At 42.9% G+C, this 19,808-nt stretch overlaps 1 protein-coding gene across 3 annotated transcripts in view; it reads left to right on the top strand.

The window, feature by feature from the left end:
• The window catches only part of ARPC1A (actin related protein 2/3 complex subunit 1A), a 1,267,577-nt gene that overhangs the window by 838,773 nt on the left and 408,996 nt on the right, over window positions 1–19,808 (top strand). For all 3 annotated transcript variants that reach the window (XM_044089354.1, XM_044089353.1, XM_044089352.1), the window contains exon 8: window positions 10,834–11,027. In XM_044089354.1, the coding sequence (XP_043945289.1) occupies window positions 10,834–11,027 (194 nt within the window). The remainder of the gene's footprint in view (window positions 1–10,833; window positions 11,028–19,808) is intronic.

Raw genomic sequence — 19,808 nt, 5'->3', positions numbered from 1 at the left:
TCTTATATTAAAGACTCTTTTGACTTTTTTGATAAAATAAAATCAATAACGTGGAATAAAAATATGTTTTGGGTTACGTTAGATGTTAAGAGCCTTTATACCAACATACAACATAAATTTGGCTTAGAGGCGTTGTACAAAACTATGGTAGATAAGCCATTAACTCATTATGTACTTGATTTGACACAATTTTGTTTAGAAAATAATTATTTTTGTTTTGATAACTTGATTTTTCAACAGAAACAGGGAACAGCAATGGGTGCTCCCTTTGCACCTATGTATGCAAATATTTTCATGGGTCTTGTGGAAAGAGAATGTATGTATAACAATGAATTTGTACAAAAATATGTTAAAATGTATTACAGATTTATTGATGATTTAATATTTTTATGTGAAGGAGGGAAGAACTATGTACATAATTTTGTTCAAGAGATTCAACAAAACAGATTTAATATTTGCTTTGATGGGTTACAATGTGGACATACAGTCAACTTTTTAGATGTAAATGTACAGGGTATTGATGGTCAGCCCATTCTAACTAGTTTACATAGAAAATTTGGAGAGCCACATGATTTTTTGAAAGCTGATAGCTGTCATCCCTCTTATGTTATTAATGCTCTACCATATGGGGAATTTTTAAGGATTTCTCGTTTATGTAATACTGATGAGGTATTTTTTAAAGAAGTTCAATAAACTAAAGAGATGTTCTTGAGAAGAAATTATGATAAAAAGTTAGTGGAAAGTGATATTAACAAAATTGTTAAATTAAGATATGATAGATTTAATAAACAAAAAAGTAGAGGTATATTCATATCTAACAAATATTAATTTTGTAGATAATTTATTTGTAGTATCTAAGTATAATATTTGTAGTAATATGATTAAATCAAATATATTAAATTTTTGAGAATTTTTAGACAATTTTGATGAACTAAAGAATTTAAAGACTAAGAAATTAACTTTTTCTTATACAAAAGGTAAAAGTATTAAAGATTTGGTTGTACGTACCAGGTTTTTTAAATCAATGGCGAAAATACCAACTCAGTTAACTACTTTAGGTACATTTCCATGTGGAAAATGTCAAGCTTGTCCGTACATACAGAGAGCTTTTTTTAAAATCAATAATAAAAACTTTAATTTAGAGGGCTTATATAATTGTAGAACTAATAGGGTAATTTATGCCCCGAAGTGTGGTTGTAATAAATTCTACATCAGTCAAACTAAGAGAATGTTTAAGGTTAGACTCTTAGAGCATTTGAGGGATATAAGAAATAAAAAAATGGAGAGCCCTTTAGCTCTACATTTTTATGAATTTCATGATGGCAATAGTGATAGCTTAAAAGCTACTATTTTACAACAGGTAGCTAAAACAGAACCTGATGAGTTAGTTGTAGGTAGATTACTTCTAAATAAGGAAACTGTTTTTATTTTAAAATATGACACTTTATTACCTAGAGGTTTGAATACAGAATGTAGTTGGAAGAATGTTATTTAGTTTTTAAGTGCACATTAATTTTATTGATTAATTGGTTAATTATGTAATTGAATGATTTCTGTGATTATATAAAGTATGTTTTAGTGCTGATAGTTTACTCCTTGAAGGCTTACTGTGGCCGAGGCGCTAGAGAGTGAAGTTAATAAACTTGCTTTTGGATCCTGTGCTGACTCTGGTTGTTTTGCTGCAGGTTTTATTTTACGTCTGAATAAAGTGGATTGGTTCCAGCACTGAACATTTGTTTTCTGGCTTCATGATTTTTGGGTAACACCGGAGCAAGGAGAATCTTTATATGAACTCTGCTTTTGGATTAATACTTTTTTTGTGGACTCTTACTTTTGTCAAAGGCTGAGCAAGTGGTACTTCCTTTTGTTTTCTTGACTTTGTGGTGTGCAAGTTTATTTATCGGAAACAAATCTTACCCGCTTTGTCGAGAGGCCATGAGGATATGACAATGGGCAATGGCTACCAACCGTTTTCTTCTAGCAACACACATTCCCGGGAGTTCCAGCGTGATAGCAGACAAGACTCAGCAGGTGCATTCTACAACCTCACGAGTGGTCTCTGAATCCCTTGATAGCGGCAGAGATCTTGCACCCTGGGGCCGTCCTTGCTGCGACCTCTTTGCATCCCTGACCAACTACAAATGCAGCAACTACTTCGCCCTGATTCATCCTCCGGGACAGTCACCCAGGGATGCTCTAGTCCATGATTGGCCCTCGGGTCTTCTTAATGCATTCCCACCTATCCCCCTCATTCCCCAGTTTCTGAAGAAAGCCCGTCAGTTGAAGAGCAAGGTGATCCTCCTCATAGCACCATATTGGCCTTGTCAGATTTGGTTCCCCTTCCTTTGGCCTCACCTGCTAGTCAACCATGGATTCTCCATCCAACCCCAGAGTTGATCTCACATCCGCAGAACCTGATTCATCCCAACTTGGACAGCCTGAAGCTCACAGCTTGGCTCCTCCAATTCCCTTGATTGCCAGGCAGAATGATCTTTCTTTACCAGTATGGGACATTCTTATTGCGTCTCATAGGTCTTCCACTAGAATTACTTATCTAAGCAAGTGGAAAAGATTTACCTGTTGGCTGAAAAAAAAACGAGTAGATCCCTTCTCAGCACCAGTGTCGATAATACTAGAGTATCTGGCCGACCTTTTTCAATCGGGTCTATCGGCCTCTACCATTAGAACGCATTTGGCTGCAATATCTAATTTCCATGAGGGTGTCCAAGACTCCTCTCTTATGTCACACAAACATTTGTCATGGAAAACCTTGTTTTTGGTCATCATTACTTCTGCCAGATGTATCTCTGAGCTTTCAAGCTTTATGCATCAAGAGTCCATACTTGATTTTTTATAGAGATAGTGTTTTTGAGAACTAATCCTTCATTTCTGCCAAAAGTGATCTCTGAAATGTCCATTTATCAAACCATTGAATTGCCAGTTTTCTTTCCCAATCATTCAAATAGAGGAGAGTATTGCCTACATACCCTAGATATTCACAGGCAAATTCACTTCTACTTGAATAGGACTAGGTCCTCTCGTAAATATGACAAGTTATTTTTGGCCTATTCTGGACCTAGATTAGGATCTGCTGTTGCTAAGGTCACATTTGCTAGATGGTTGACAGACTGTGTGACCTTCATCTATACACAACGTAATATCCCATTGCCTACTACCATAAAGGCTCATTCAACAAGGTTGGTGGCAACTTCTGCTTCTTTCCATGCCAGAGCTTCTTTACATGACATCTGTGCAGCTGCATCTCTGGCTACGCCTCGTACCTTCATCAGTCATTACAAATTGGATTTGGCCTCCAGGGGAAGAGCATCTTTTGGTTCTATGGTGCTCAGGAATGTCCTTCCATGAGAGCCTCCCAGGAATAGAGGTAGCTGGGGACTCTGTCCCATACGTAAGGAATGAACGAGGATTAACAATATCAGATAAAGAAGTTGTCTTACCATAACGTTCCATCTGTATTGTTGATCCTCATTCAGTCATTACGACCCTCCTTCCTTCTCCCTCCTGTGGCTTCTAGTGGATCTCACCATCTGGTTCTTTTAGGTCTTTTGACCAGAGGTAGCCTCTACCTTCTTTTGATTTGCAAACTCAGTCTGAGGTAACAGGGAGAGGGGAATTCTGGGTAAGAGTTTAGCTCGAGAGATTGTAGCTGACGTGAGCTTGGAAGATGGCTGGCTCGGTTCCGAGGTCGGATCCGATACCCATACGTAATGACTGAACAAGGATCAACAATACAGATGGAACGTTATGGTAAGACATAACTTTTTCCGATCATTCCTCGTCTAACAGCAGAGTTCCTTTGGTGGTCAGAGGCCTGCAACCACAACAAGGGACTCCCTTTCACTCAACCTCTCACCGCCCAAACCCTGACAACAGACGCATCAGACTATGCATGGGGGGCTCACATGGCTGGCAAATGCATTCAAGACAAATGGAGCCCAGGACAAATTCACCTACATATCAATCAAAAAGAAATGTTGGCTGTACAGAATGCTCTGACAGCCTTTAAATACCTTATCCTTCCAGGACAACTCTTGATAAAGACAGACTACACCACAGTTATGTGGTACATAAGCAGGGGGGAGCTCATTCCTACCCACTCTGCAGGTTAGCCATGGCCCTGTGGAACACAGCCTTGAGTACCCAAGTGCACGTGCAAGCTCAATTCCTGCCAGGCAAACAAAATTCACTGGCAGATGACTTAAGCAGAAATCTACTGGACCCACATGAGTGGAAACTGGAACCCAACTCATTCAAACTTTTAACTCACAGGTGGGGGGACATCAGAGGTGGACCTCTTTGCCTCCCCCCAAAACCATCAATTGAGCAAATTTTGCACCAGCAATCTCCACAGCCAAGCATGGAAAGTGGATGCCCTATCCTTTACATGGGAAAACCTCTCAATTTATGCCTTTCCCCTCTGCCCCTCCTCTCAAAAGTACTACTCAAGATCAAACAGGACAAACCAAGGACAATCCTTATTGCTCCGGACTGGTCTTGGCAGCTCTGGTACCCACTCCTACACAGTCTGGCAGCAGTACCACCCTGGCACCTACATCAGACCCCCCTCCCTGCTGTCCCAGCAGGAGGGACAGATTTTGCATCCTCCGCTGCAAACCCTGAACCTTGCTGCCTGGCTTATTACCTGAATACACCACAAGCAACCCTCAGCAAACAGGTGCTGGATGCCATCCTTGAGGCCAGAAGGTTTAGTACTAGGAAATCCTACTCAGAAAAAATGAAAAATATACTGTTATTGGAGCCAGTCTCAAAGGACACAGCCGTGCCCACCTTACCTCAAATCCTAGATTACCTAGCAGAGCTGCTCCACAGAGGCCTGCCCTTCTCTTCTATTAAGATTCATGCCTCGGCCATTTCGGCTCATTATAATACTGAGCCACCTCTCTTTTTCTCACCCTCTGGTCAAACAGTTCTGGAGATGAACTAACAATTTAAGAACCCCCGAGGAGAGCTCCCACTTCTACTGGGGACCTTAACTTTGTACTAGAAAAGCTCATGCTTCCCCCTTTTGAGCCTGCTTCTACAGCACAGTTAAAATTCCTCGCTTGGAAAACAGCCTTACTTCTAGCCATCACTTCAGCAAGAAGAGTGTCTGAGTTATAGGCAGTAATGGTTGTGGAACCCTTTATTTTCCATGCTTACAGGGTTTCCCTCAGGACTAACCCATCTTTTATGCCCAAGGGTGGGTATCCAATGTGGTTCTAAACCAATCCATCCATTTACCAACCTTTTTCCCTAATTTTCAGAATAAAGGGAAAAGATCCTACACTTTTTGGACGTATACAGACAACTAAGGTTCTACTTTGACAGGACTAAGCCTTTCAGAAAATCTGACGGCTGCTAGTCAGCTTTGCTACAGGGGCAAGAGGGCAAGACCATTTCAAAGCAAACCATTTCCAAATGGATAGCACACTGCATCCATTTCTGCTACAAACACCATGGAAAACCTACCCCACAGAGGATCAGAACTCATTCCACTAGGGCTACCTCAACCTCTGCAGCATTTCTCAGGGGAGTCCCTACCACAAACAGCCTGAAAGCTGCAACCCGGAGTTCTGTACACACCTTCCCCAAGCATTACCACTTGCCTGTTTTTTCTAAATCCAAAGCTGGATTTGCCACAGCAGTCTTACAAGGCCTGTTAGGAAGCCATACTATTACTTGACTGCCTCCACCCCTCCTCAGCTTTGGGAATCAACTCAAGTGTGATGACTGCAACAGTGAAATATGAAGAACATAGTACAGTCGTGTACACTTACCATAAATGTAGATGTTCAAGTGTATTCACTGTTGCAGTCCTGGTTACACTGCCTCCAGCCCCCTGACTCTTCTATGCTTTCTACCTATCCTCTTTTTGGCCATATCTTATGGTTATGGTATTTACTTTTTACTGGAAGTGTTCCACACCATGTAATTGCTTCCTATTTTGGGGGCTTCTGACATCTGGGGCAAGAAAAACTGATGTAATGGCATCGGCTGCATGTTTTATACCCCTGATGACTTGACGTCATGGAAGAGCCGACAGCATCCGATGCAGAAATCCCAACACTCCGCTACTCGGGCTGACTGAGGGCTGCATGCAGGCAGATAACCCGAGTGTGATGACTGCAACAGTGAATAACACTCTAACATCTACATTTATGGTAAGTGTGCACAACTGTACTTTCTGCCTTGTTTTGGAAATGTCCAGGCAGTTACCACAAGCTTCCTTGCAGACTGGACCTACTCACAAGACAGTTTGTTTTTATACACTCTCACTTGAAACAACTTCATCTAACTGCTTGGATGATAGAGTTTTAATACAGTTTAGGCACCTTATTCTGTAGGGAGTGCAGCAGGAATTAAAGGAGGCAAAGAAACATGCTGCTAGGAAATTGTATGGAAATGATTTTTTTAAAAGGTGCCATACTAAGTAAGAAGATCCTTTTATGGCTAGTATTTGTCTTGGTTGTACAGTGTTTGTGTGTGCTGTTCTCTTGCATTTCCTACTCCTCTTTCAGGGTTCTTTTGTCTGCCATTTCATCATGCATTCCCATATTAAGATGTTTTTCAAAGGGGTTCTGCATACCCATACCCATAGAAAATAGATGGGATCTTAGTTTTGTTTTGGAAACATTAACTGTTACTCTATTTGAACCAGATAAACAGGCTGATTTGATGTTCTTAACATAGAAAACAGTTTTGCTGATTGCTCTGAGTTTCATGTTTTTATGGTGGGCCAACCCTATCGTATTTTTCACAAAGTTAGGGTTTCTTTAGAAAACTACTTAATTTATGCGTAAAGAAATATTTGAGTTTACTTTAAGCCAAGCTGTCCATCTCCCTGCCTTTTTTTCCAGAACCTAAAAATGAGGGAGAAAAGGGCTTTCCATATTTTGAATGTCACAGGCAACTCGTCTTGACAGTACTAAAACCTTCAGAAATTTTGATCATTTTTTTCATTAATTATGTTTGTTTGTGTCTTTAGGCTTTTCCCGGTTAGGGGTCGCCACAGCGGAACTCCGGTCCGCTAATGATTGGCAGTTGATTTTACGTACTGGCTTGCCAGGCCTGACGCACAACCTTCAATGAAGGTACGCCCATTCACGCATGTCACCACGCAGAAGACGCTCTAGCTGAGAATCGAACCGGACAGCGTCTTAATGTGAGGCGACAACGCTACCGCAGCAGCAACACCGCGGGTCATTTTTTCATTAATTATGAAGGTAAGAAAAAAGGACAATCTGTGTCAATGTAGGCTCTTTCCACATAGTTGTCCCATTCTATCTCCTTTTGTTGTTCCCACCATAGCATGCCTATTCCAGGCATGGCCAAGCATCATTCTTCTAGGGCCTTGGCTTCATCAGAGGCTTTTTGAAAAGGAGTAAACTGTAGACGTTTTTTAGAGGAAGCAGCTTTGCACCCTGTAAATTTACAAAGTGCTACATACTAGATTAATTGTCCAGGTCTAGATCAGGCTTTGGTAGGATCGTTCTCTTGGAGTTCCAGGGCCCTAATCCTTCCTCTTCCTAAACCTTATAAGCTATGGTATTGTACTAATGTAATTAGGGCTACTGCAGCAGAGATCAAATGGTTAACATAGTTCATTTGTATAAATATACTACAACAGTAGATGCTTGATTGATCACTGCTGCAACATCCTCTCAATTCCTCCATCCTCCTTGCTTTTTTGTACAATTTTTGTTTGTGAGTGTAAAGGCATAGATAGATTTCCCACCCTAGCATTGACCTTTTTAAGGGCTCTAGCTTACTCTTTCAGTTAGCATGAAAGCTCTGAAGGCTTGGCGCAAAGACAACTTGTTTTCTCCAGCTCTGCTTGAGCTCTCAACAGTCTGGGTGCATGGAACGTACACTTAACTTTGGGAAATGGTCACTTTGTTCTATCCTTGCAGGGTATAACCCATATAGATAAGGCTACTGTAGTAGTGATCATTGGAACATCTGCTGTTAGGGTAAGTTTACTTATACAAATGTACTTTCTCCTTTGTTACGGAATTGGCCAAGGGCGATTACCACAAGCTGGATCACAGAATGGATTAACTCGCACAAGACGAGGTTTAATACACCACAACCTGAAACGATATGACTGACTACCTGGATAATTCAATTTTGATACCCTTTAGGCACCTTTTTTCTGATAAGCTGAAACAGGTGTCAAAGGAGGCAAAGAAACCTACTACTAGGAAACCGTATGGTAAGTGGATAAGGTTTTCTAGTTGGTGTAGTACTAAGAACTAAGTCCCTTTCAGGGCTTTTATACCACTGCTTCTGTAATTTTTGTGCAAGTTATTAACCTTTTGCCTTTCGTAATCCTTTATCAAGAGTCATTGTACTGCCAATTTAATGCGTCTGTTCATGGTTCCTCCTGTTCAACACAGTCTGTTATGCTTTTCTTGAAAGGGGTTTTATAATTACATCCGCTTATAAAACAGGTGGCTCCTCCTTGGTATCGTAATTAGGTTTGGAAAAAATTATGCAGACTTTTTTTTCAACTATCTGATCAGGCTGATTTGAGGTTCATTACTTGTTAACCAGTGCACAGTAGTGCAGCGGTAGCTTTGTTGCCTCACAGCAAGAGGTTCTCCGGTTCGATTCTCGGCTGGAGTGCAGTGAGTGCCTTCTGTGTGGAGTCTGCATGTCCTCCGCACGGTTAGGTGGGCGTTCGAAAGATGTGTAAATGGGCGTGTCTTCATTGAAGGTTGAACATTGAGCTGGCACCTCGGCGTTCGTGAAAATCTACTGCCAATCGTTAGCGGACCGGAGTTCCGCTGTGGCGATCCCTAACCGGGAAAAGCCGAAAGATAAACAACAATTTGTTAACCAGTGTTGTGTTTGAGTTGCAAGCTCTTATGGTGGGTTAGACTTATTTGGTATTCCATAAAGACAGGGTTCTTTGAGAACAAATCCTTCTTTTATACCTAAATTGGGATTAGAGTTTACTTTAAGTCAAGGTGTCTGTCTTCATGTCTTGTTTTCCAGAACCTAAAAATGATAGAGGATTCTTCATACTCTGGATATACACATGCAAGTTGGCTGTTATTGTGACACCACTGAATCCTTCAGGAAAGCTAAACAGATGTGTATTTCCCATGAAAGTAAGGAAAAAAGTCAACCAGTGTCAAAACAAACCATTTCCAGATGGTTGTCTCGCTTGCTGTTACTTTTTGCTATTCCAACCATAAAAAGGCACTCTTAGGCAGGGACCAAGGCTCATTCTACCAGGACCTTTGCTTCCTGTATACCTTTTTGAAAAGGGATGGTGTCTAGAAGCATTGTCGAGCCAGATACTTGGTCCCTCTGTACATTTTAAAAGCATGATAAACTAGATTCCTTTTCCAGGTCTAGGACAGGCTTTACCAGGACCATTCTGCAGGGGCTCTTGGACCCTCATCCTTTCTCCTGCCAATTTATATAAGCTTTGGTATTCTACCCATAAAGCTAACTGCAGCAGTGATTTAATGAATGAGTATAGAAGAGTTGTGTAAGCAAAGTTGCTCCCTCCCTCTGTTCCCTCCACTTCTTTGTTATATTGCCAGGGTGAGGACCTTTGTTTACCTCTAGCATTTGCTTTTTTTTTTTTCATTTCTTTTTTTAAATCGGGGCTCTGTCTTCCCTATTTTCTGTTGCCAAGAAAGTTCTGAAGTTTTTTATTCTCAGCGTACTGATTTTTCTCCCTCAGGAGCTCATGCCATCAGCAGTTTGGGTACATGTGGAAGGAAGCTAAGGCTGTGGAAGGCTGTTATATTCCAGAAGGGGTATATCCCATAAAGTTAAGGCTACTGCAGCAGTGACTTATTCCAACATCAAAGCAGTAATTTCTTTTAACATCTACTGTTTTGGCAAGTTTACATACACAACTGTGTTGTGTTTGTGCATGCTCACTTTAACAATACATGTTTGAATAACTGGATCATTGCTACAGTAGGAGCTCCCAGCCATCTTCCTCCATTTGCTTAGTAACCCTTAGGGATAATCTAGATATTATGTAGTTTTTTTTTTTTTTTTTTTTTGTGAAACAGAATATGTTGTAAATTATTGGCATATGTAGACAGTTGTGGTACTTTACTTGGTTGGAGGGGTGCACGTGCAGGCACATGTGTACATTTTCGTATAGGTGAGTTGTTTCTACTTTTCTCTTCTTTGAGAATTCCTAATTTGTCCATCTGTCTGAGGCAATAGGACACTACACAGTTTTTGATGATTTTGCTGAAAAAGAAATGCACGTACCAGTTGCATTCTACAGCCAATTTTTGTGACTGATAGCTTCTGTTGGGGGGGGGGGGGTCCTAATTTATCCCTCTGTTTGAGGCGATAGGACACTGTACACATTTTTTGATGATTTTGCTGAAAAAGAAATGCATGTACCAGTTGCACTTTACTCTACAGCCAATTTTTTGGCTGATAGCTTCTGTGGGGGAGGCAAACTTGTATCTGGTTTGAAGGATTTCCAGCTGCTTTTGAAGTTCAACCAGGTAACTGATAAATCCCATTCATCTGTCAATGAATGATCCTGTCATTTACAGTTGTGGCAAATGCCTTCGCAAAACTGTAATTTCTGAAAATGTCAAAGATAACTATCAGAAGAAAAGTTATTGTACCATTTTTTTTTTTAAATTTCAACAGTGTGTAGATTATTTGCTGAAATTTAATGTAAGAATTTCATGGACTCTGCTTGAAGTAATCCATTTATTAAACATCTTTGGTGTATGCATATTGTATAGGAGATCACAATACAATGAACAATCCAGGTGTTAAATTTTTCTGTTTCACCTTCCCTTTTTATTTTAATTTCAGGGCCATGACTGTTGCCCAATGCTGTTCAGTTATGATGATCATGGTTCCTTAACTTTCATCACAAAGCTAGACCTTCCAAAGCAGAGCATTCAGCGCAACATTTCTGCTATGGAACGTTTCCGTAACATGGACAAGCGAGCCACCACTGAGGACAGAAACACTTCGCTGGAGACACTGCACCAAAACAGTATCACGTAAGTTTAAGTGGTCAAGAGGAAGATTGTGTGCATCCTTTATTTGTATTTTGTATAAACTAAAAATAGAGCTGCTGAAGATTCTAGTCATATTGTGAAAAGCTGCAGTGATGATTGAATATTATGTTTGGAATTATTAAATAACCAGCATAAATGAAAACTGAAAAACTTACTCACTGTACCTGTCACTTTCCACTCTGATGTCTCATCACCTTTGAAAAGGGAGAGATATTAGGTTATGTGCACTTTCATTTTTTTTATATTTGGTTAGTATTTAATTTTCTTAGATACAACTTGCACTTTAAATATGAATGTTAAGTTGTCAATCTCGCCTTCATTCTTGCTTGATGGGTTCGGAGCCGATCCTCGGCTCCGACTCGGCACTTGCTTTAGCTCGAGAACTCCTTTTACCAGCTCGAGGTAGCCCCATATCCCATGATGCAAGGCAGGAAGTACCCAGATCTCGTTTGCCTCTTCGCTTGGGAGGTCTTCTCTTTACCAGCTCCTGGTAAGTAGTTCACATTTGTGATATTTCAAGCCCCTTTTAGTTTAAAACTAATTTTTTGATAGTTTAATTTTAATTCTACCCTTTTTCTGACAGAAATCCCTGTCTCTTTTAATTTTTTGTTAGTCAGTTTTCCCTATCCCATCCCCCCCCCTGTTAGGGTGTGTGTGTTGGTGTTTTTTTATAAAATACCTCTTGGTATTTGTTTAATTTAATTTTGACTGGTGTGTCTGTGTGTGTTGTGTTTAGGCACCATGTCTAAGGAGAGGGTTTCAGGTTTTAAGAAGTGTGACTCGTGCTGTCAGAAGATGTCTCTGACAGACGGTCACACTTCTTGCCTGTACTGTTTGGGCCCTCTTCACCTGCAGGACTCCTGTGCTATTTGTCACTCCTTCAGCCAGAGAGTCCTGCAGGAGAGACGCAACAAGTTGATTCTCAGGGGTCTTCTTAAGCCGGAGGGCTCTCCGGCTAAGTCGGCTCCACAAAAATCAACTAAAACTGCCAAGGCCCAGGCTTCTGTTTCTAAGCCTGCGGCCTCGGCTCCGACTCGTATTGAGTCGAGATCGGCTTCGGCTGGAGCCGATTCTGGATCCACAAAGCTTTCGGCGCCGATGGCTATCGGTGCCGAATCTGTTTTGACCACCGATGCCGGCTCCGATCGGCCCCGACACCCATGTGGCACAGGCATCGGTGGCGGCTCCGATCGGCACCAACACCGTTACTTTGGTGGCTGTATCGGCTCGGCTGGAGCCGATACATCGAGACGCTCTGTCGGCTCCGAGAAGTCGGTGCCGACAGGATCAGTAGTATCGGCTCCGCTGGCCCATTCCAGGAAGAGGGCGAGGGCTCCTTCCTTGGAGCCGCTACTTTCGGCCCGGCCGCCTCTTCTATCGGAACGGAGCCATCGGAGCCGATCTTCAAGGTCATCCAGGTTGTCAGATCATGACCTAGAGAGAGTGGTCAGTAGATTACTCAAGTCACAGGTACTGGCCCAAATGTTACACAGTCCGTCTCAGCAGACGACTGTTGGTCCACACCCCGTTACAGTTCCTCCTTCAACTCTACCCCAGAGCTTGGAGTTGGAGTCTTCGGGCATGGTTACTGCTACGGCTGGAGGACGGATACCCCTTCTGTTCCTTCAGCCCCTACTCTTATCTCCTCTTCCTTAGAGGGATTCGGTGGTCGGGCTTCCATGGTCTCCTCCGAGGGGGTGAGTGGCATCGGACCCTTGTCCGAGCCCGCTCTTCCCCTTGGAGCCTCGGCCTTGGTGAGCTCGGCTCCGACATCTGCCTCGGAGACTTCCCTTTCGGTGGTTCCTGGAGTTCCTAGCTCTTCGGAGCGGGTTCTCTCGGACCTGCCTGGGAGGGGAGCATTCGAGGTGATGAAGAGTGTACTGGCCACTGGTATCAGTCAGCAGTCTGTTCCCGTAGCTCCTCCCTCTATGGTACCTGTTGACATTTCTGCCACTTCTCTTGCTACAGGACCCAGAGATCCTCCGCCTCAGGTTTCCCCATTGGGAATTGCCACCTCTTCAGAGGATTCTCCTGATGTTTCGGGAGATCCTCCTAGGAAGAGGACTTGTAAGAGGAAGCATGTAGACTCCCCGAGTCTGTCACTTCGGATACTGACTTTGATGAGTCAGAGGGATCCCCTAGATCCCCCTCTGAGGATGTCTCCTTTTCAGACATCCTAGAACTTCTCAAACAGAGGGAAACTGGCCCACCAACAATCCCTCTGAGGATGAGTCAGTATACCTAGAGGCGTTTGGATCTCGGCCCTCCACCTCCTGGGTGTCTCCGCCTTTCGACCCCCTTATGCAGGTTATTGCACGAAAGGCGTGGACAGCTCCTGACTCTGTAGAGCCAGTCCCTAGGAGGCCTTCTAAATTTATCACTGCCCCTAGTGACAAACAATTCCTAACCAAGGGTGTCCCCGCTGATGCCATGGTGGTGGCTGCGGCCACCAAAAAGGAACTTGCAGATCCTTCCGTGCCCGTCCATCCTCCTAATAAGGACTCTAGGACCATGGATAGGTACGGCAAGCGGATGTTTTCCTCAGCGACCTTTGCTATGTGTTCGCTGAATTATCTTTGTCACTTCACCGGACTCCAGAGAGATATCCTGAAGGAGCTGGGAGAAGTAGTTCAGGATCCTACAGCTGCAGGGGCTCAAGAAAAGATTGCTTCGCAGCTAGGAACCCTCAATTCCATTGCTAACTCCTCCATGCGGCTAATATCTTATGCTGCGGATGGAGCGAGTAGAGCCGCAGGCACAGGTGTGGCTCTTAGACGCCAAGCCTGGATGCGGCTATGTGATTTTGCAGATCCCTTTAAGGCGTCCTTCACAAATTCTCCCTTTGATGGGTCAGCTTTGTTTGGCCCTCAGGTGAAGGAGACCTTGACCAGGTGTGAGCAGGACGGCAAGACTCTTTCTGCTGTTGGAGTCCGTTTTTCCACCCCTTCTAGGCCTTATCCCAAAGGACAGAAAGGTGGGAAAATGTGGTTCCGTAAATCCCAAGGAGTCACGCCAGATTCACGTGGTCAGTTTACCCCTAGAGGCAGAGGGGGTAACAACAACAGACGCCGCTCTAGAGGCAGAGGGGGTCCGAAGAACCAGGGAAACAGGGAGCCTCTCTCTGATAAGCCCTTTCAGCATCCCTGAGGTGTTGCCCGGCTGTCCCTCCTTGGAGGCAGTCGGGGGAAGATTATCACTGTACCCAGAAGCCTGGCATTCCCTCACTCAAGACAGATGGGTACAGTCGATCATATCCAAGGGTTACATAATTCCTTTCGAGGAAAGTCCCTTCCCCTCAAGTTCCCTTCCAGATGTACCACCCGGTCTAAGGGACATTGCAGAGTTAGAAATCGCAAAACTACTGCAAAAAAGAGCCATTCAGCCAGTTACAATAGACCATTCAGAGCCCGGAATCTACTCAAGGTTCTTTTGGTCCCCAAAAGACGGGAGACTGGAGACCAATATTGGATCTCAGCAGACTCAACAAGTCTGTCAGGAAGACAAGATTCGAATGGTCACTCTTCAGTCAATTCTGCCCTTCTTACAGAAGGACAACTGGATGTGCTCAATAGATCTTCAGGATGCGTACTATCACATCAAAATTCACAGACGCTCCAGGAGATTTCTCCGCTTCGGCTGGGGTCCAGTCATTTCCAGTTCAGAGCCCTGCCCTTTGGTCTCACTACAGCCCCCAGAGTGTTCACCAAATGCATGGCAGTGGTCACGGCTCACCTGAGACGCCAAGGATTCCAGGTGTTTCCGATCTCGACGACTGGCTCCTGTCAGCCACCACCAGGCATCAGCTTATACAAGCCAGGGATTACACAATAGACCTTTGTTCTCATTTGGGCATCTCAGTCAACTTCGAAAAGTCATCCTTATCGCCTGCCAGTCTATTACCTTCATAGGCGCAAACTTAAACACTGTTCGGATGTCAGCTACCCTTACAGAACAAAGAGTTTCAGACATTCAGACTCATGTCAGGATCATTCTGGCCAGCAAGAAAGTACAGGCCAGAATGGTTCTAAAGGTATTAGGTCTCATGGCTGCGGCCATTACTCTTCTTCCCTGGCTCGATTCTACATGCGCCTCCTTCAGTGGATGCTGTTCACGCAGTGGTCATACCAGCAACTCCCAATGCGTCACCAGATTCTGGTGACACAAACCTGCAAAGAACATCTTGCTTGGTGGATCACATCGCCTCAGGTTCACCAAGGCAGGTGCTTTGTACCTCCGTCCCCGATAGCCACTGTCACCACGGATGCCTCCCTGCTCGGGTGGGGGTCATTATCAGGGCAGGATGGTTCATGGGACGTGGCAACCGTTCGAGTACCATCTGCACATAAATGTCCTGGAGATGAGAGCAGTGCTTTTAACGTTGCAAGCCCTCAACGACTTTCTTCCTGTAGGGACAATTGCAGTCCACACAGACAACATGTCTGTAGTTTGGTATATCAACAAACAGGGCGGAACCAAGTCCTACCCCTTGTGTCGAGAAGCGCTCAGACTTTGGCAATGGGCGATCTCCTCTCATCGGTTTCTGGTAGCAACGCATATCCCTGGGAAAACCAACATTATAGCGGACAGATTGAGCAGAGCTATTCTCATGCCTCACGAGTGGTCTCTCAAGCAATCCATAGCGGAAGAGATTTTTCTGGAATGGGGTCGTCCATGTTGCGATCTTTTTGCTACTCCCCAAAACAGCAAATGTCCAGACTTCTTCAGCCTCTTCCCTCTATCAGGCCATCCCCCCAGAGACGCTCTGACCCAGGATTGGCCCCAGGGACTTCTTTATGCCTTCCCTACTTTTCCTATGATCCCTCAGGTGATCCAGAAAGCTACCGTTTTGAGAGCCAAATTGATTCTCATTGCCCCTTACTGGCCTCGACAAGTTTGGTTCCCGTTCCTCCATCATCACCTTTTGGTGCAGCCGTGGCATCTGGACCCAGTGCCAGATCTACTGATTCACCAATCCGGTCAGCTGCACCGGTCAATCCCTTCTCTCAACCTCACAGCATGGTTGCTCCACTTCCTTCCTTAGCCAGGCTTCCTTTGATCTCTAACCCAGTTAGAGATATCATAGTAGCTTCACTAAAATCCTCTACCAGGAGGATTTACACAAGCAAATGGAAACGTTTCTCTTATTGGGCTAAGGCACAAAATATTGATCCTTTTACTGCCCCTGTTCAGGCAGTTCTGGACTTCTTAGCAGAGATTTTTCATGCAGGCTCCTCTTCTTCCACAGTCAGAGTTCAGTTGGCTGCTATTTCTAATTTTCATGTCGGGATAGCAGATCATAATATTATGTCCCATAGGCTCTAAAGGGCCTTTTTGAAAGGAATTTTCCTACTAAAGCCTCCAATCAGGAATCCTCCTCCTCAGTGGGATCTAAATTTAGTGCTGACATCCTTGATTCTTCCCCCCTTCGAGCCAGCTGTTTCTTGTTCCCTAAAATATCTTTCTTGGAAAACGTTATTCCTAGTGGCTATTACATCTGCCAGGAGGGTGTCTGAACTTCATGCTCTTTCGGTTCGACCCCCCCTATTTGATTTTTCACAAAGAAAGAGTATCTTTGAGAACTAATCCATCCTTTTTACCTAAGGTCGCTTCAAAAAACAATCTGAATCAATCCATTGATCTCCCTGTATTTTTTCCTAACTATTCAGATAGAGCTGAACAAAAGCTACACTATCTTGACGTCCACCGTCAGCTTAGATATTATTTGGACAGAACAAAAAAATTTAGAAAATCTGATCAACTTTTTGTTTCCTATGCGGATAATAAAAAAGGCCTTCCTGTTTCTAAAGTGACTTTGTCCAGATGGCTTTCTTCGGTCATCACTGAAATTTATACGATCAGGGGAAAACAGCTGTGCTCAAAACCTAAAGCACATTCAACTAGGAGTTTAGCTACTTCTACAGCCTTTCAAGCTAGACTGCCTTTGGACACTATTTGTGCAGCGCCACTTGGGCCACTCCTCACACTTTTGTTTCCCATTACAAATTGGACTTGGCCTCCAGGGACAGAGCCAGTTTTGGCTCTACAGTCCTCAAGAGTTTGTTCCATTGAGCCACCCAGGATAGAGGTGCTAGGACGGTCCCATCAAGCAAGAATGAAGGCGAGATTGACAACTTAACATTAAGAAGTTATGTACCTACCATAACGCTCCATGTTAGTTGTCTTCTCGCCTTCTTTCTTGACCTCCCTCCTTCCCCTGGCCTGGACAGACCTTGTATAAGAAACTATTATGCTAAAGACCATTCAGACCTGGTCCTTTTTCCATCTGTAAGTTTCTTCTTCCTTTGGGAAGTATTTTATGCTTCGTGTTATTGCCCTTTGTCAACAAACGAGATCTGGGTACTTCCTGCCTTGCATCATGGGATATGGGGCTACCTCGAGCTGGTAAAAGGAGTTCTCGAGCTAAAGCAAGTGCCGAGTCGGAGCCGAGGATCGGCTCCGAACCCATCAAGCAAGAAAGAAGGCGGGAGAAGACAACTAACATGGAACGTTATGGTAGGTACATAACTTCTTATTTAGTGGAACATTTTGGATGTCTTCCATATTTAAATGGTTTTAAAAGAAACTCATTTATAATATTAAACCATTACAGTTTACTGCAGGCAGAGCTGGGAGCCGATGTTCTTTCATGTCACTTTTCACCAGGGGTGCTCAGTGAAGTGATAATGTGATTTCCTACTGTTTCTAATTATTTTGAAGACATCCGAAAACCACATTTCACACATGCTCGCAGCATCCACTGCATTGTAAGCATATTTATCAACCACAGAAAAAATACCACAATAAAATTAAATTGCAACAGAATAGCCCATTTAGATAAAAGAATAAAATTTAACCTACATTGTACTAAGGACAAGGAAAGAGGGGAAAGGTTTGTTAAAGAAGAGCAGTGAAAAAAGAAGCTAGAGAAGAAAATGACAATACTGAGAGGTTTGTGTATATTAATAGACAAAGCCAGAGAGGCAAGATTACGTTGGTTTGGACATGTGCTGAGGAGGGATGCAGAGTATATTGGGAAAAAGATTCTAAGGAGGAAGCTGCCAGGTAACAGGAAGAGGAAGACCTAAGATAAGGTTCATGGATGCGGTGAGAGAGGGCATGCAGGTGGTTGGGTGTGACAGAGCAAGATGCAGAGGACAGGAAGAAATGGAAACAGGTAATCTGCTGTGGCGACCTGTAACGGGAGCAGCCAAAAGAGGAAGAAGCACTCTAAGTACTCTAGGCATTGTTCACAACAAATGATGTCCTAATAAGCTGGAAATGGTGTCTAGCAATTTGCTGACTTGACCACTGAGATAAACATGTAAAAGAAACCCTTCTATAAATCGCTTAAGGTTCAGTAAGCTAAAAAAAAATTGCTAAACAGTTAGCTTACAGGACTCATTGACAGATAACTACATATTTCAGTCATGATATTAAAACTACATCAGCATAATAAAGGAGAAAACTTAGAAGGCTTTACAACTTCATCACAAAACATCTCTGTTTCTATCGATGTTAGCATTCTCATGGGTATTATTGGCTTTCTCCTTCCCCTTCTATCAACTAGGGCAAGCCTTCTGCCTTTCTTTTATTCCGTGCATAGATTTGTGCTTCAGATTCCTCCTTATCCATAGACCCTCCTTTTTGAAATTGTTGGTTCATATCTGCTATAGCTTCATTGAAGTCCATCTCCCTCGAATGAAGTGTGGACATCCTCAAAAATTGTCCTTCTGTGTTTGTTAGAATAACTTTGACGCATTCTAAGTATACCAGAGAAATTTGTAATATCATAAGGAATAATTGGAAGATCTTGACATTGAATTAGAGGACTTAAATAGTGGGAGAAGTACCAAGATTTTCTTTCAAAAATGACAAGAACTTGAAACAACTACTATGTAAAGATAAAATTAGTTGACTCCAAGTTATTTCAAAAAAGGAGAGGAACATTTCCATGTCAGAGGTGTACAACACGTAAACATACTAATATGGAAGATAAGTTCGTACATCCGGTTACTGGGAAAACATATTACAGTAATTTGAATGCAGATTGTACAACTAGAAATTTAGTTTACTTGGCCTCATGTCAACAATGTAATAGTTTTTACGTGGGAAAAACTACCAGACAGTTAAAAGAAAAGATCTCAAAACATCTAAGCGATATTAGACTAAAAGACTATAAAAACCTCTTGGCTAAACGCATACTTGACAGTATAGGACATTCTTTTAATTTTAAGATTTTACAGATAATTTATGGCACGCCTAGAGGAGGAGATCTAAAATAACATAATTGAGCTGAAAGAAATGCGTTGGATAGAGGAGTTACAAGCCCATAAATTTCCGGGGCTGAATACGAACTATCCAATAAAACCAGCTTTGAAGGGGAGTAGGCTAAAAAGGCACCTATGATTGAATGTGAACAAAGAAAGGCGATTTGATGGAAATGAAGGTGTTGGCTGGAAATATCACCGTGATTGGTTGAAATTCAGTAATATAAACACTTAAGATGGTTTGAGTTAGATCTGATGAAGGATCGCTTAGATACGAAAGCGCTCATCTTGAGAGTTTATTGATGATTTTATTATTTTCTATATTGAAAGTGTTTTAACTTACAAAGAATACATCAACTTATTTTTATTTGAATTACCCAGGCCGTGACTACTGTGTTGCTTTTGGTTTGTGTTGGTGTCATCATACAGTACAGCGCTTTGGTGGGAGTTCTTGCGTCTTTTATCTGTTTGCTGTTTTATTGTTCGAGGGCTCCAA

This window comes from Protopterus annectens, chromosome 12.part0 (assembly GCF_019279795.1).
Source record: "Protopterus annectens isolate FY-2018-M chromosome 12.part0, PAN1.0, whole genome shotgun sequence".
NCBI classification, from domain to species: domain Eukaryota; kingdom Metazoa; phylum Chordata; order Ceratodontiformes; family Protopteridae; genus Protopterus; species Protopterus annectens.
This window is presented reverse-complemented; position numbering and strand designations above follow the sequence as displayed.